This window comes from Montipora foliosa, chromosome 9 (assembly GCF_036669935.1).
Source record: "Montipora foliosa isolate CH-2021 chromosome 9, ASM3666993v2, whole genome shotgun sequence".
Lineage (NCBI taxonomy): Eukaryota > Metazoa > Cnidaria > Anthozoa > Scleractinia > Acroporidae > Montipora > Montipora foliosa.
The window spans coordinates 13337378-13354877 of NC_090877.1; the positions used below are offsets into that span (position 1 = coordinate 13337378).

At 40.6% G+C, this 17500-nt stretch overlaps 2 protein-coding genes across 2 annotated transcripts in view; one reads left to right on the forward strand and one right to left on the reverse strand.

The window, feature by feature from the left end:
- The window catches only part of LOC137970893 (melatonin receptor type 1C-like), a 2547-nt gene extending 1151 nt beyond the window's left edge, over positions 1–1396 (forward strand). Inside the window, exon 1 of the mRNA XM_068817532.1 lies at positions 1–1396. This exon is cut by the window's left edge and continues 1151 nt beyond it. The gene's annotated coding sequence lies outside the window, so the exon portion shown is untranslated.
- LOC137970013 (3'-5' exoribonuclease HELZ2-like) overlaps positions 1–17500 on the reverse strand; it is a 76614-nt gene that overhangs the window by 15921 nt on the left and 43193 nt on the right. The window contains exons 23-30 of the mRNA XM_068816457.1: positions 17083–17500; positions 16639–16717; positions 14882–16144; positions 11698–14303; positions 6327–6532; positions 3275–3360; positions 2773–2904; positions 1823–1999 (exon numbers count right to left, since the gene is read on the reverse strand). The exon at positions 17083–17500 is cut by the window's right edge and continues 11 nt beyond it. Coding sequence (XP_068672558.1) covers positions 1823–1999; positions 2773–2904; positions 3275–3360; positions 6327–6532; positions 11698–14303; positions 14882–16144; positions 16639–16717; positions 17083–17500 — 4967 coding nt within the window. The remainder of the gene's footprint in view (positions 1–1822; positions 2000–2772; positions 2905–3274; positions 3361–6326; positions 6533–11697; positions 14304–14881; positions 16145–16638; positions 16718–17082) is intronic.

The window sequence follows — 17500 nt, forward strand, 5'->3', positions numbered from 1 at the left end:
TCATCGTTTCACAAAATCAACAGTCAACCGATGGATCTTATTTTGGCCCGCATTCCGAACCCCGGTTCCTGATCCGGCCGGAAGTGTACCGATCTAAGCGTGGGGTAGACTCGGGGATGAATTTTGTTGAGGTGGTAATCAGATGCAGTTTAAAGGTTTTTTAACACGGACTCCGCAAAAAGTAAACGCGCTCGCATGGACAATAATTCAAAGTGTATGCTGCCTTAGCTGAAAAGCAGGTCTTTTTTTAGCATGTTTCAGACGCACAGTAAAAGCAAAATAACTGCTAGACTCCTTGCTTTGAAACGTCAATCTTCACAAGATAAAGAAGAAAGGAAAGGATAAAAGGAGAAGGTTTTTGAGACCTGCGCATCAGTTGTCATTAAATTCAAACAAAACACAACAATAGCAACAACAGAACAGTTTCTTTAAAGTTGGTTAGGTGTCGATGTTTTACCACAGCAGAATCAAAAGTTATCCAAACATCGTAAAGTAGAGGCAACGCATCGAGACACGCTCATGTCAATACATAGGAACTCACAGCCGAAATGCAAAATATCATTATACGACACCATTATACGACGGGAAGCCCGTTCTTGTAAGATGTTCAAGATCCAACGAATGAAAAAATCAAACACGTAACCGGGATCAAGGAACAACAGGCAGCAACTGCCTTCCAAGCCTATTCAAACGAAGCAAGACTGCGAAAGAAGCAACTAACGTCTAGCCATGCCCCTTACTTAATTATCTCCTGCTTATCGCAAAGCTTTACATTTGGAACTGCAGAAGGAACCAAGGGAATCCAAATATTAATGGTTTAAATTTACGGCGCGTTTGAAATATGAAACGGCGTTATGATAAAATAAAAGAGACTCTAAGGCACAATTGTGCGGGTCCTCGGAATGTTTTGGTGTTTTGGTTTCATTTTGGTGCTGTTAATACTCTTTCTTTTGGTAGGGTTGTAAGTAGTTTTGTCAGTATTACGATCAGCATTGTAAGTAATATGTATTGTAAATAATTTTGTAATTAAAAAATGTAACGTTTTATGTCGCTCGTCGAAAGGATATTTATAGGGAGATGTGATTGCTGGTGAACTCCTATTTGTAATGTCGGCTTGTGTATTGAGAGAATTAGAATTACCATGAATCAAGCATTCTCTAATATGATCTCGCGATGTCTCGCGGATGCAAAGTTCACGAAATTATTGGATTCCTCAATCATAAGGCGTAAGTATGTAACATGACGTTATGACAAGAACCTAACGTCAATCTGCACTGTAATCACGTTGTGTTTAAACACCTGTATTACTGATATTTCGTATCTCTTCCGATGGTTCACTACCATTGAGGTTAAGAAAGATTCTTGCTGATCATGAAAAATTGACCCACCAACTCAAGAAGTGCTTTAGGAACTGTAAATTGCATTAGTTTAAACGTTGAATAAATGTATAAATTTTTAAAGGGTTTACTTTCATTTTGAAATTTTTTGAATTCATTTAAATAAACTGCTGAGCTTTAAAATAAAATGAATGCCGAGTTCTTTTTTAAAGGGATTGTATCACAGTATTGCCCATGCTGTAGCCGTGGCGAATGTGACAGTTTATAAGCCAATCAGAAGTGACGTTATAATTCTTGGGGAGAATTTTACACGTACGTGTGAAAATTTTGCTCAACCCCTCGCTCATTAGTGATTGTTATAAACGAGAAATTTTACACGTACGCTTCCGACTGGCTTATAAACAGTGACATTCGCAATGGCTAGAACATGCGCAATACCGTGATACTCTCTCCCTTTAACAGCAAACTGAAGAAGCACAACTTACCGGTGACGACATCCACAGCCTTGTTTGACGGTCCACAGTAAATTACTTGAGGTGGTGCCTTAGGAGATTCTTCCGTTTGTCCTTGGCCTTTTTCCCAAATCTTGTACGATTTCGAAGCTCTATTTCTTTCTGCGAACCAGTAAGCTACGTGTACGCCAGTGACTGTTTTACCAGTACCTGATTGAATGCAACGCACGTGATGTCAACTCGAATCTCCTTGGCAATAAAAAGAGCAAAATCTTTAATTTAAAAGTAACGGAACATTCATGATAAAGTGAAGTACGATCGGATAAGGACTGTTTAGGATGTCATTGAATGACAGTCTGTTTGGAAACCTGAGCCGTATTCATCTTCACACTCAAATGATTTGTGCAATGTCAGTAGATGGAATAAACACTGGATGGTCGTTGATGTGATTGCTCAACGAAGTCGGGATATTGGTGGTCGACTGTCAGTTAAGCCTAGATGTCATTGGCTGTTGTACATTGTCGGAGAAGTTCCCTTCCTTCTCTCTGGCGTATTGTTTTACCGGCCAATATGATGCCCTGTCAATGTTCACTGTCGAGTTGGTGTGCCTTTTATCCGCTCAGTTTGCAACTCGAGTCAATAACAAAGAACTCCTACCCTGATAGTAAGGTGAGAGTTTGGTGACAACAATCCGCATCCTTGAGTGAAGGTTTTTTTTTTTTTTTACCAATAATGAAACACTATGAATTCCTGCTTCACCGACCGCACTTCGCAATTCACTTCAGCGATTTTCAAGTCTAGTCTCGGCGTTTGGAAGGTGGGGCGGGGGGGGGGGGGGGGAGAGATTTACATTGACTGGTGCATTAGTGACCGGTCCATCGATAACTGTATCTATAGTCGGGATTCCAAGTGATCGTGGGTTAACCTTGTCAAGTTAATTTTTCTTCTATCACCAACTTTAAGGCACAACATATTTGACTAACCTGGGGGACCCTGAATAAGAGTAAATGGCTTGGACAGAGCCTCCTTCACGGCAGCCTCTTGAAACTGGTTTAATATTTTAAAGCCATGTTGTCTCAAAGACAAGTTGCAAGGGATTTCGGCCCGAAACTTTTCTGTAAAATGTGAAAGGGAAAGATGTTAAATATTTTGGTAAAAAGCTCGGTTTTGTTAGCATAACGTACAACGGAAAAAATCGAATACCTTGGCGGGATGTGATGTGAATTTTTTTCTATTCCTTTCTTTGAAATCTTACTTTTCTTGCTCATTTACTAATTACTGGGCCATGAATAAGACTTAAAAATACTAATGTAGAAAAGTTTTTTGAACTATGTATTTAGGCTCACGGGATTCATGCAAAAATGGTATTTAACGTAACAACGACAAGAAATAGTGTTCTCAAAATCTTACGACGTCCTCAGTGAGATACTCATCAATCTCCGTCCTCTGTACAATAAATGTCTCAGGATTTGCCGTCTATGTTACCTTCTGTTGGTTCTTCTCCTTTGCAAATGGCATGAATTAGCTCCGATGAATCTTCCAGTTTGGTGCACAATGCTGCATACATTCGTCTTAAATACAAAACGAAGTCTAGTGAACCTCAGCCGCTTCAGCGTTAAGGACGGTGCCTACAATTGTTATTGCGCATACGTTCTGCACATCTTGAGATGCTCGGGTTTCCTATGAGTGACGCTTACTAATACAGGGATATTTTTGCGCGGTTGAACACTAAGCGGAGAAACCAGAACTTAGCAAGTGCTCTTGCTATCCAAAAAGAAAATTGGGATTAACTACATTTTTCAGAGATAATTAAGCTTCAATTTGGAAAAGAACGCCATGAATTGCTTTGTATTTGAAAGCTTTTTACAAACATTGTTGATTAATTAATATCTTTGAAAAATGCGTGACTACCCCCAATTTTCTTTTTGTACTTCAATAACACTATGATTTGTTAAGATCTGCTTTTCCCGCTTACCTTTGAATTAGTAGGCACCATCCTTAAAAGAATTCCAAAACTCGAGAAGATGAAAATACTTATCGGATATTTCGTTCGATTCTCGCCAAGTTCATCAGCAATGTGAATAATCGAGATACTCAGTAAGAGAGATTAAGTATCGCGTTCACGGCAAAGGCCAAAAACAACGCTGAAATTTGCCGCAGCTTGTACTGCCAAAAATCAAAGCAATGTGTTTGATTTTAGCTCATTTGTCACTTCTTTGGAGAGCTAAAATAAAGAGCAGCAGCCTCCGTTCTGTCGTTTGTCGTTTTACGCAAACAGAGAAGAGACCTTAAGATGTACGACGGCGACGTCGACGTAAAGTTTGCTTTTTCATAATATGCCTTTCCCGATTATTCCATCTCGTTCATGTCCGACAATATAGGCGAAGTATCCTTAGAATCAATTGGTACGATTAACTGGTTTGAGAGTGAAAATAGAGAATGAAAGATTCTCTCTTGTATGCTTACGTTGTCGTCAAAACCTCAAATTTGGTGATTTCACGTCACTGTTTTACAGAATACCGCAAACATATGTGCCAAAATGCGTGCAGCAAGTGTAGCGGCGTTATTTTTTCCTCCTTTAATCAATGATATTATTGTTTTGTGCCGTTTTTGTTGCCGTCGCCGACGTTGTTTCTTTAAGCTCCTTATATAGTTCTAATGTGACTATGTGGTTGCATAGTCCCAAGGGAGACTTATAAATGACCGGGAGGTGCAGCATTTCAACGCTGGAAATAATCAAACGCCTCTTTTACCGCTTCGGCATTTTCTAGAGCATTTAAATGCTTAATTACAGAATGCTAAGGCAGTCAATAGCTACTCAAATATGGTGACAAATTTCAACAACAACAAAATTCGAAACCCATTTGCTGAGTCGTTAAGTGCCCCTGTGACCAAAAAATCAATTCTTAGTCTTATTTGGATTTCAAAACTATGTTAACTAAACACTTAGGGACCAAAGTTTTAAGCCTTGACTTCTAAAAGACACCTGTTATTTTCAACGGGAATTTCCCTATTTAAATGGCTCGCTATTTCGAACTTTATGTTCTGTAGAGAGCGGGTTCGAGGGGAGAAAATGACATCAAAGGCTGACTTGTTTAATGCGTGTGTACGCCGCAGAATTAATATGCAGCTCGGGAGTTTTGGGCTTTCAGACTTTTAAACTCGCGTTTTGCATTTATAATAAGCTGCATTTACACGCTGAAATTTTGAGTTAGTGAGCCTTTGACGTCAATTTTCCATGCATCCATCCCCTGAGGTCCAATCGGTCAGTTTTGATTGGAGTAATGGCGGACCGTAAAGTACAAAACTTACACTCAACGTAAACGGTCTTTGGATAAAAATCAAAGCTCAAAAATTCGCCAGTCAGGTGTTAAGCAAACACGCTTTCAAAATCTGAAGAAAAAAAGGGAAGTGTTTTTTTTTTATCACAGAGGCGCTTTAGAATATGTTGAAAGGTGCAGGGTTCTCTTTTGGGCAGAAGGCTTACATTATGATGTCACCAAATTTGCTTATTGCCCATTGTTCTTCGAAGCACACCCAAAGACAGGTTGATATTTTTAATCCCGGTGTTCTTCCTAGAACTAATAGGACTTTACTTGACTTGACTTGATACATATTATTTAAGTTCCCCCAAAGTGTAGGTAACTTTGTCAAATTTTAAGCCATTAGCCATCCAAAGCTGCAGGTAATGAAAAATGGTTACAGGGCACTAAGATGTTTCTTGATAACGAAGCTTTACCATTATTTTCTAGTCATTATTAACGAAAAGGCGTTACGGTATTTAAGCTTCTAGAATATGGCTTTAATTCATAAAATAGCATGTTTCTGCCACCCCTCCACTAAAACAAGAAAATAACTTTAAGCCACATAATATATTTTTTACAATAAATTTTTTTTCCAATTTTTCCAATGAAAGCGTTTGCATCTGAAATAAATAAATTTCAAAAACGCTCAGTTTGGTTTTCAAATTTCCCAGGCGTCGCCATCTTGAATAATTGTGACACATCGTGGTTGCCCTGTTGTTTAAATAGGGAGCTTACGAAACGACGACGCCGACTGCATCGACGACGCTACAAAACAATAGGTCTAGTGAGCAAAAACAATGGTTCTGCACGTTCTTCACGTGCGTATAAATTTTGATACATTTCTTTGGCGTCATCTCCTAAATGACGACGTGAAATGACCAAATTCAAGGTTCTGTGAAGGACGTTAGCACAAGACGATGAATGTTTCAGTTGTCTCTTTACGCTTCCAGCCCATTCATACCGTAGCCGTCGTCGTCCTCGTTTCGTAAGCTCCCTACTAATAGAGCAACCACGACACGTCGCAATTATTCAAGATGGCGGCGCCCGGGCCATTTGAAAGTGAAAGTAAGTGATGCTAAAATTCACTTTTTTCCATACAAACACTTTTCTGAAATTTGTCGATCAAATTTGATTGCAAACATTATTTTGTTCGGTTTACAGTTACTCAATAGTCAGAGTGGAGGTTCCCTTTAAAGTGCCTATCACCCCAATTAAGTGGGCTTACATTGTACCTTTGAGGAAGAATTCGGTGGATAATCTCAAGAGTACTCCTATGACTGCTACCGTCGATAAGTCCGCCTGGTTCCTTTGAGGATGCCTGGTGAAGGGTCATTGTGATTTTAACCTTTTGCTTTACTTCTTTTGCTCCTTTAATAATGCAGTGCCCTACCCAGAAGTCAGAAACGCGTTGATGTTCATCGCAGCAGTTTCTAGACATCTGAAAAAAATAGGCAAAAATGTCACTAAAGTATTGTACATATCGTAAATATCAATTTTCCTTTTCCAAGGAAATACAGACCAATGAATAGTAGACTACGGGCAGTCCCTTTTCGTACCACTTTGGAGGTTTTTACCATTTGAAGAGAGAAATCGTCAAATCGCTCACGTCAATTAAGACAAAATGACTTGACTAAATTTTTAATATACGAGACTTTCAGTTGCTACCTTTGTGATTTTTAATCATTCCCGTACATGATTTTTTAAAATCATGATGAATATAGATTGCATTATATTATATGTATGGGTTATTGACCAAGCGTGAGGTCAAGATGACTGGATATTGGCCAAGTTCTTTTTTTGCGTGTTTATGGACCCAGACGAAGTCGAGGTCCACAAACACGCAAAAAAAGAACGAGGCCAATATCCAGTCATCTTGACCGAACAATCTTGGTCAATAAAGGATTTATTATATGACTTAAAACACCAAAAAATGATCTTTGATCTTGCGGGACCAAGCGAGAAATCGCGAGCGGGCAGTATCGCTCCATCTTGCCCGCTCGGGTAGCCAATCAGAGCGCGCGATTTGGTTCATCTTGCCCGCTCACGGAGCTAGTCATATAATAAGAAAAGTTTCCACCCCTGATCAAATAGTTACTTCTGATGCCCCCTATACTTCTTTTTTCCTTGACACAGAATTAAATTTGCGTTGTGTTACTATTAATAGGAATCTTAAGCAAGACGGCGACGACGGCTAGCGAGAACGTTGTCTAAAAATATTATTTCATGTTACTGTAATAATTTTACGATAACTCCAAGTCGCTCGGCTTGGAAGAATATAATTGGTGAGAACGGTGTGGATATTTAGAGAGAACATTGAAAATTCATCCTCAGGTGCACTCGTCTTCCACAGTCACGTCGTTGTCAAGACAAGAACGGCAAAGAAATCAAATCAAAATGTAAAACGCACGTGCAGGACGTGCAGAGCTGTTGTTTTTGTAATTAAACCTATTGTTTTGTCGTTCTCTCAGCCGTCGTCGTCGGCCTTGCTTACAGGTCCTTAAGAGCTTCTGCCTGAGAGACCGGGGCAGACTTGGAAATGAGGGTAGGCCGATTTCGCTTAAAATTGGTACACAATGTACTTATGTCGACTTATGTAATATGCCAAAGTTTCAGCTTCAACGACTTTTTTTTAGCCGAGTTCTGGATATCAGCCCTTCAGGGGTCCCCAGAGGCTGATTTTCAGTGCAATTTTGGCCACTTTTAAATCTCTCTTTTAGCAACATGAAATTAATTTCAGGCAAAACCAAAACCGTCTTTGTAAAGCCCTATCCTTAGGCTTTTATGGCTGGGAACATTAGCTCATGGAAAGTTTTCGCTAGCCTGTGGCTGTTATCACAACTTGGTCATATCTGAAGCATATGGGAAGCAACCGGAAATGGCCTGTTTTTCAGACCAAATATTTTCCATGCCCATCTTTTATATCTTGAGGTCTTAGTATCCCTGCAAAGTTCAGCCTTTAGTTTAGTAATATCAAGAAAAAAAATACTAAGGTTGAGGCTTTTTACTAAGAAAAAACACTTACGAGAAGATGGCTAATCACGCCACTTCCGGTTAAAGTTTCAACAAAGCGTGTCTGCAAAAATCAGCCATTTAATTTCGATTACCTTTTTCCTTCCAAGTTATGTTCAAAAGAAACTCTGAAGTTAATTGTCACTGAAAAGACTTGCCGTTAATAAGAAATTTTTATGTGATTGTTTTAGGACCGATCAGATAGTGGTCCGACAGCCGTTATAAACTTCTTGGAAGAAGTCTTGAAACTTACAGACAATAGAGCCGCTGCGAAACTCTTTATTTACCTAACAACACATCTCTTGCCGGTAAATCACAATGCAAAATTGCATCTTTTTCGTCCAAACTGCAATGTTAAGTTTATCTCCTTTGTTCAACTCGTTCAACGTATCACGTCTGTAGCCCGTAGTAATGAAGCGCTAATTAAATCAGGATATAAGCAAGCTTTGACGGTAGCTCCATTCAGTACTATAAACCACCTGTTTGGGCTTTAATATTTTCTGAAGAAAAAAAAACTTATCGGTCTCTTTAAATGCAACCACAACATCTGTCGTGACACTACTTGAGAATCGTTTTGAACCTTTAAGAAATTTCGAATATAATTAAAGCTAATCGTCTAACAAAAATTGCAGTCACTCTTCCAGTCTATTTGCAAAGTGTCTGGATAAATTCACTTACAAAAAACGCTTACCTGGCTTCACTTTTACAGACATTATTACACGATAATAATCACTGGTGCCCATTTATACATCTGGCCCCAGTTGTTCAAAGGATGGATAGCGCAATCCGCCGGATAAATCACTATCCACTGGATAACTCAATTGGTTTTCCTATTGTTTATCCGCTGGATAGTAATTTATCCAGTGGATAGCGCTATCCATCGTCTGAACAACTGGGGCCTGGGTGGAGAGAGGCACTGTTAAAGAAAATTGCCTTCCCAAGACAACATGTCAACGCCCTAGTAACCAGGACCGCCCGATCCAGAGTCTAGCCCGCTAACGCCCTATGCCAGTTCCTTTTTGTGTAGAATCCGAATGTAATGTGGACGTTAATCTGTCCTAAATCAACAAAATGCATCGAGGAAGAAATAAATGGCCAGCACTTTCAAAAGAAAGTGGACACCTTTCCGGCTGCTTTGTTTATTTGCGAGAAAAGAAACTATCTGCGATCTATTAATTAAACTAATTTTACTGAATTAGTTAAAGTAATAGATTACATTTCCTGTCCAGGAAAGAAGAGCAGTAACAAATTTAAGCTCCAGCAGGTACGAGCGGGCACTAGGCCTTGTGACGACTTACCTTATCACCTACAGCATGCATAATGGCCCTCCAGGGCGATAACCGCCAAGATTGCTTCTTATTACCGAAACCAGAGTTAAGGGTCAGCAATTGAGCGTGAGTCCATAAAGACTTACTTTTTCATGTGATCTACAGCTACGGGTGCCATAAAAAACCCCCAAGTCCGTGTGATAATGTCTGTAAAAGTGAAGCCAGGTAAGCGTTTTTTGTAAGTGAATTTTTCCAGACACTTTGCAAATAGACTGGAAGAGTGACTGCAATTTTTGTTAGACGATTAGCTTTAATTATATTCGAAATTTCTTAAAGGTTCAAAACGATTCTCAAGTAGTGTCACGACAGATGTTGTGGTTGCATTTAAAGAGACCGATAAGTTTTTTTTTCTTCAGAAAATATTAAATCCCAAATAGGTGGTTTATAGTACTACTGAATGGAGCTACAAAGCTTGCTTATGTCCTGAATTAATTAGCGCTTCATTACTACGGGCCACAGACGTGATACGTTGAACGAGTTGAAAAAAGGAGATAAACTTAACATTGCAGTGTGGACGAAAAAGATGCAATTTTGCATTGTGATTTACCGGCAAGAGATGTGTTGTTATGTAAATAACACTGGACGAAAAAACGGATTTACACCAATTTGCACAGTGCAAATTTGATGCAAAGATATACCTACTTTGGTGCGAATCTTAAGCAAAGCTGGTAAAGTCCGTATTTACAACCCTATTTAAATTGGTATGCAAATATTGTAGCAAATGTGGACTTTACCAGCTTTGCTTACGGTTTGCACTTGCGTAGGTATATCTTTGCACCATATTTGCACTGTGCAAATTTGGTGTAAATCCATTTTTTCGTCCAGTGTAAAGAGTTTTCGCAGCGGCTCTATTGTCCGTAATTTTCAAGACTTCTTCCAAGAAGTTTATAACGGCTGTCGGACCACTATCTGATCGGTCCTAAAACAATCACATAAAAATTTCTTATTAACGGCAAGTCTTTTCAGTGACAATTAACTTCAGAGTTTCTTTTAAACATAACTTGGAAGGAAAAAGGTAATCGAAATTAAATGGCTGATTTTTGCAGACACGCTTTGTTGAAACTTTAACCGGAAGTGGCGTGGTTAGCCATCTTCTCGTAAGTGTTTTTTCTTAGTAAAAAGCCTCAACCTTAGTATTTTGTTCTTGATATTACTAAACTAAGGGCTGAACTTTGCAGGGATACTAAGATCTCAAGATATAAAACATGGGCATGGAAAATATTTGGTCTGAAAAACAGGCCATTTCCGGTTGCTTCCCATATGCTTCAGATATGACCAAGTTGTGATAACAGCCACAGGCTAGCGAAAAATTTCCATGAGCTAATGTTCCCAGCCATAAAAGCCTAAGAATAGGGCTTTACAAAGATGGTTTTTTTTTTGAATGAAATTAATTTCATGTTGCTAAAAGGGAGATTTAAAGGTGGCCAAAATTGCACTGAAAATCAACCTCTGGGGACCCCTGAAGGGCTGATATCCAGAACTCGGCTAAAAAAAAGTCGTTGAAGCTGAAACTTTGGCATATTACATAAGTCGACATAAGTACCAATTTTAAGCGAAATCGGCTGACCTTCATTTCCAAGTCTGCCCCGGTCTCTCAGGCAGAAGCTCTTAAGCAAGGACGACGACGACGGCTACGAGAACCTTGTAAAAAAAGCTCATTTTCCGTTTTTGTAATAATTTTGCTATTACTGCAAGTCGTTCAGCATGGAAAGTGTGTATCAACGTTCCAGACACAAAACGGTGTGGATGTTTGGAGAGAAATTCAAGACTTCATCGTCAGGTGCTCGCGGCCTCAACCAATCAAATTTGGTCAATTCACGTCGTTGTCAGAACGAGAACGACTAAGAAATATGCTAACTTGTAATTATAAAACTCACGTGCAGGGCGTGCAGAGCCTTTGCTTTTGTTTATTATTAAGTCTATTGTTTCGTGGCGATCTGGTAGCCGTCCTCGCCGTCCTTGCTTAATTGAGCCCCCTATTTATCCGTGTAGCGCGCGACGCGAAAATAAAAACAAACAAATAAAATGAAACCGCAGCCCTCTATAGTTTCCACATTTTGCACGGCAAAGCGATCGAGGGACAACTTGCTCAAAGCAGAGACTAAAACATGTGATGATTGCTTATTCAAAATCATGGTTTTTACGCGTTAACCTTTAAATAATACCCGACTAGGACATGAAGTGCAATATTAATTTGAAAAAAAGGCTCGATTTGAATACCCGGTCATCCGTTGAGATGTTTGCGGTAACCTTGGCTTGAACTCACCTTGTCTCTATCTTCATTAGAAGCCGATGTTTCCGTTTTGGAATAAGGGACACGGGCACACACCAGATCCCCAGGATGAAATTCTAGTTGACGATCACGACAGTAGGGCCCTGGAAGAGATACTGTGCCATGGAGAACACCTTTCTCCTTCTTCCATTCGATGCTAACTTGTTCAATAACGAACCCGTCGTTCTCCTTGACAGCCCCTGTGGCGGCTTCCATCGCAAGAACAGGCTTCCAAGCCTGAATGTACTCGTCAATCGTTTCATACCGCTCTCTAGACGCCTGGTGGCGAGCTGTATGCGCAAACGATTCGCGTGGGTATCTTCGGTGCTCGATACAGATATTGAGGTGCGTGTTTACCTTGAACAACTGAATATCAGGCACCAGAATTCCTCGTATCATATGAGGGCAGAGTTGCACAGGGAAGAAATCGTATTTTTTCATTATCAACGTCTTCTCATAATAATGAGCGTTTGGATCGCTGGAAAACTGAGAAGCAGAGTCGCCGAAATGAGGATGCTTGTAAGACCCGACTTTGTCAGAAAATGCGGGTTTTTGAGGTTCTTCCACTTCACGCAATGGTGACTTGATTTTCAGGCGAGCGTCAATTTGCTTGATTATGGTTGCAAGACTGCTATCTTCGTTTGACCTAACAGCATCCATAATACGAAGCCAATCATCGGAAGGGATTTCCAGTACCGAATCCTGAGTGTGAAAGTAGGTTTCGTCACCTTCCCCGTTAAAAGAGCTGTTGGAATCTGGTGCTTTGTACTTTCTAAACCTCCACTTAAGAATGACATTGAGGTCTTCCTGTTGTTTTAGCTCCACCGGGTTAAGGTGACTTAGGAGCAACCGCTTTTGTTTCCCTGCGAGGTGATCGTCTCCTGGCTTTAAAATATGAAGACTTGTGGAATTCCGATCAATTGATTCAATAAAAACACGCGTTTCCTGGCAACGCTGTTGAAGCCTTGATGCCATACGTATCCTTTTACAATCCCTATCAAATTTGCGCGAGTTTTCGTGCATATAATTGGAGCGGCGACAAACTTTTGAAATCTCATCCTTTGATATGTTTCCACCATATGGGCTACCCGACTGCAAACCGAGAAGACGACGATGGACTACGATATCCATGTATCTTCTGATTGGGGACGTAAACTGTGTGTAAGATCGCATACCGAGTGAATAGTGCTGAATATTTGCTGGGGGCGTGTCACCTTCACAGACAAACTTCGCCCCGGACTGAATCCGTCGGAAATGGGATCGTGCTGCCGCAAGTTGAGGGTGGTTCGCTTCGTTGCAAATCAGTTTATAAACCTTGGCGATGTCACAGGACACCACAGCCTCATAAATTGCACTCCAAACCCAGCTTTGGATTTTGAAAGCGGTCTTCTCAGAGTTCAGTAGCTCAAGGGACTGTGAATTCTCCTGCAAGACCTTTGCATAATGAAATGATAATCTGGCGTATTTACGATGCTGCTCAATCCATTCACCCAGTTTTTGGTCCTTGGGAGGCAGCTGAATTCTCAAAGGCGCCAAGTTGGAGTTTTTTTCTGAAAGAATCTTTGCAACTTCCTCGTTGGCTAGAAGCATCATTTCCTCGATCATTTCATGTGCCTCAAAACCTTCTTCAATTCCTTCGTTTTGCCAGTGATCAAAAGCACTGTCTCCCAACCTTGCAAGTCTTCTTTTCTGGGCGAGTGAGCTTAACTGCCTGATCTTTTCTGCAATATTTATAGGTACGTTTCTGATGCTCTCTTCCCTTTTCTGTATGATTCCTTGAGCTTCAGTGTAATTCAGGCGGCAGCAAGACGTGACGATCGTGCGTTTCACATTCGGCTCTTTGGTGATCATTCCTTTCTCGTCGAGCGTCACGAAAACAGACACTGCCAGACGATCCTTTTCTGGCAAAAGACTGCAGTGATTTTCACTTAGCTCTCGTGGCAGCATGGGAATGTTTTCTTCTTCTTCACCAGGGTAATATGATGTGCAGCGCAAGAATGCTTCCTGATCAAGTGGAGAGTCTGGCTGGACAAAGAAACTGACATCCGCAATGTGGATTCCTATTAGAAAGGTGGATAAGGAGATTTCCTCCATGGTGAGGGCATCATCAAGATCCAAAGACTTCGGAGGATCGATAGTGAAGGCTTCGCCAACCTTAGGGCGACTGGAGTACTCTTTTTTAGGAATGGACCAATTGGATGGAAAGTTTTCCGTCACATATTTCAACGTATCTTTCTTGAAAGCCCTCCTAATTCCACGCTCGGCGTACGAAATCTGCATGCTACTTTTCAAGTCTTCCCCTCGAGGCAATTCCCTAACTACCATGGCCAAAGGGTAGAGGCAATCTCGTCTCCACTGAAGGTATCTCACAACAAACAGGAACTTTCCATTGAGTACATCTTCTCTTTTCAATATTCTGACCTTAGTGGCTCTGTTATTTTTATCTTTCTTGTAGATCGGTATACCTTCACATCCCTTATCTGTAAGATTTACTAGTTTTGTGGCCGACTTGTTGATGGGCGCCATCACGGTAGGGTTTTCGTAATTTGTGGTGCAGACAAATTGGCGTTCATGTGGACTTATGATGTGTTCTAGAACCCCTGTTAACAAGAAATTCATGAGCAGTTAATTATTATCTAATATGTAATGTTAGCTCCGAGGCTACTACGTAGAGTCCAAGGTCCATGGGTGACCCTCACCCTCACTGCGTATTTAAAAATGTGACACGAATGTTGTTTCGACGTTCTCGAACGTCATTTTTCAAATCGAAAGAAGAAGCAACAAGTTTTCTTTTACAGTGAAATGTTGTAAGAATTGTCCCCTTTTTGAGTCATTAAAAGCCAGAAAATTCCCTTTTTAGTAGCTCATGAACATACAAGAAATGAAATGTTTAACGCTCGGTTGTTGAAGTATCCGTGTCTTAAGTTTCAAATCTTCTTCCCCCTTCCATTCTACAAATCAGTTAAGTAAGGACTTCCGTCTTACACAGACCTTACATTATTACGGCCCTGCATATGAAAGTGCCCATGCTAATTTTCAGCGATAGTCTTTTTCAGGTATCATCCGGTAATAGCAACTCGTTTCTTTGGGTCCCTCTTAATATGGGTTCCTATTACTCAAATTGATTTTTGGTAATATTTTATCGGCGGTTTAGTCTCGTGAAATAATTAGCACTTACCAACGATTTTTCCTTGGATCTTTCGCTCATTTTCATCTACCTTTGAGCTGTCTGTCTTGGAAGGATTAAGCAGCTCTAAGACGATCTTGTCTCTGTCAAAGGCCTGGCGGACTCTTCCCTTGATATGGATGTCCGGAGTTGTTGTGTCTTCAACCTCCGCATATCCTAATTGGGAATTTTCAGGACTTAAGCGAAGATTGCAGACAATGTACTTTTGAGGTTCTTTTCGTAGAAGTTCCCAAAGGACAGTAGGATCTAAGAATTCCTGCTCCTTTGCAGAAGCTATAATTCGCTGAGCCCTTTTGGAGGGAGACTTGTAAAGGCCGAGGTTTGTAAGAAAAACTTCAACTCGACCGTTGACAACCCGGATTTCAGGGCACAGATCTGTCAATTCCCCCATCGCTTTAAACGAGTGATACTGCACCTTCTCTGAGGAATGCACTCTGAGGGCTTTGGATCTGGAAGCTTCTAGAGGTGGGAATTCAGAATCTTGAAACATTCCTATCCTATCATCGTCTAGCTGTTTGGTCCTTTCGCATTCTCTTACAAATGCTAAAATGATTTCATCTATATCTCTGGGAAGTAAAGTCTCATCATCGATAAAGTCATCTTGGAGGTCCTCAATCTCTAAATTCCCCTTTTCAGCCTGACTTTCTCCCTCTTCTTCATCTTGGAATTCAGTCTTTTCCCCTTTTCCTTGTTGGTGCTCGTTGACAGCCATGGTAGAACATGACCGGTCGTGCCTATTCTGCTCAACATCTATCTCGTCGTCTTCTTCTTTTCTTTCCTGGAGAAGATTTGAACCATTTTCTTCATCTCCAGTTGTTTCAACAGCTTCCTGACAACTGAAAGCATTGTGTTCTTCACATCGGCTGGTGTCAACTTTTGTTGCTGGCATTGATGAACATTTTGGAACAAACGACTGTGCATCTGGGTTGAGATGAATGCTGGCGATGGCGGCGTTTATTTCGGTCTCAAGTTGAGCCATTGTTGTACCATAGAGTCCATGATTTTGATTGCATCTTTTAATGAAGTCTTTCCAAATGATTCGACAGTTTCCAACGGTACAAAGCGATACGGGATCACCGACAACAGCCACCAAACATCTCGCCCTTGTGACCGCTGTGTTCAATAGTTTTGGATCGGTCAAAAATTCCCAGTACAGTTGTCGATCAACTCCACTTTCCATTAGCTCCTGCTCCTGCGGCTTACAGGTGTGAAATGTACGGACGGTGCTAATAAAAAGCACTCGAAATTCCTCCCCTGTTATAAAATAAGTAAAGTAGATAACGCAGGGCGTAATTGCTTCAGTGGAGAGATTTAGCAGCAGGTGTCAAGTAACTTTTCAAAAGAGAGAGACGAGTTAGAATAACATAATTTTCATTCTTTTATGACAAGCAAAAGCACACCGTTTCGCCTTTGCCGTTTCACGTAAGCGCGATGATTAATCTCTTTAGTATTAGTTTGGTCACGTAAATTTTTTTTCTGTCGCTGTCTTTGTCTCTGATCCAGTGTGTTAGAATTATTGGAAAATTTTGCTTTTGTTTCCACATAAAATCATATTGAATGTGCCACCAATTTCGAGAAATAATGTTTGCCCCGATTCGTTAATCATGAAAAGGACACTTCATCTCTCTGTCCTAGTTCCGCCTATTGTATGGGATTTTGACAGTCGAATCTGTTAGTCGGTCAAAATGGAGTAAATTATTGTCTTCGAACTTGACAAAGAAGTATGAACATCTACATGCTCGCATTACCTTGGACATTATGGATTGTGTCCACCTTCACATCCGTAAAAGCTCTGTCCTTTCTCAGTCTATTTCGAATAGCTTGAACCTTTAAATGACAAATAAAATGTTTCAATATTTACGAGACGTCATTCATTCGTTCCTTCGTTCCTTTGATCGTTAGCTCGTTCACTTAATCGTTTGTTTGTTCGTTCAACATCCATCCATCTATCAATCCATGCATTCGTAAATGCGTACATTTATGCATTATCATTCTCGTTCTCTTTGGCTATAAAAGCGTGAGTGTGAAGGTATGAACTGGAGATTCGTGGAATTAAAAAATTAAGATGCGACCTATTTAATTTAATGTGCGCGTGCAGCCGTATTATTTACGGTTGTCAGCTGGCCATGGAGTTCATAACTCATCCAATATCCGCGGTCAGGGAAGAGTTTCCAAAAAAATCATAGTCTCACCTGGTAACGGTAGGAGGATAGAACTGCGATCTCAGATAACTTCTTCTTGCCCCATTCACGAGTCGGCCAGTTGTTTGCAACTTCTTTCACTCTTTTGACGACCTCATCAACCTCAGACAGGTTGATATAGGAATTATCGTGCTCTTTCTTTTCCCTTCCACGCGCCGAAAAGAACAGCAAAGGACCGTACTTTGGGTGTGCTGGCTGCATTTGACAACCTCGAGCAATTAGTTTATCACCATAAAAGTTGTACGAAGGAAAGTTGAGAATTTCTTCGTGGCAGCGATAATTCTCAGTTAGAAACAACACATTGGATTGCGAGCTTAAATGTTCTTCTTCTTCTGGGCTGTACTGGTCAAACAGGCGTTCTGCCAAGGATTTTTGCAGCCCTAGTTGTCTTGCCTGGGGTGAATAAACC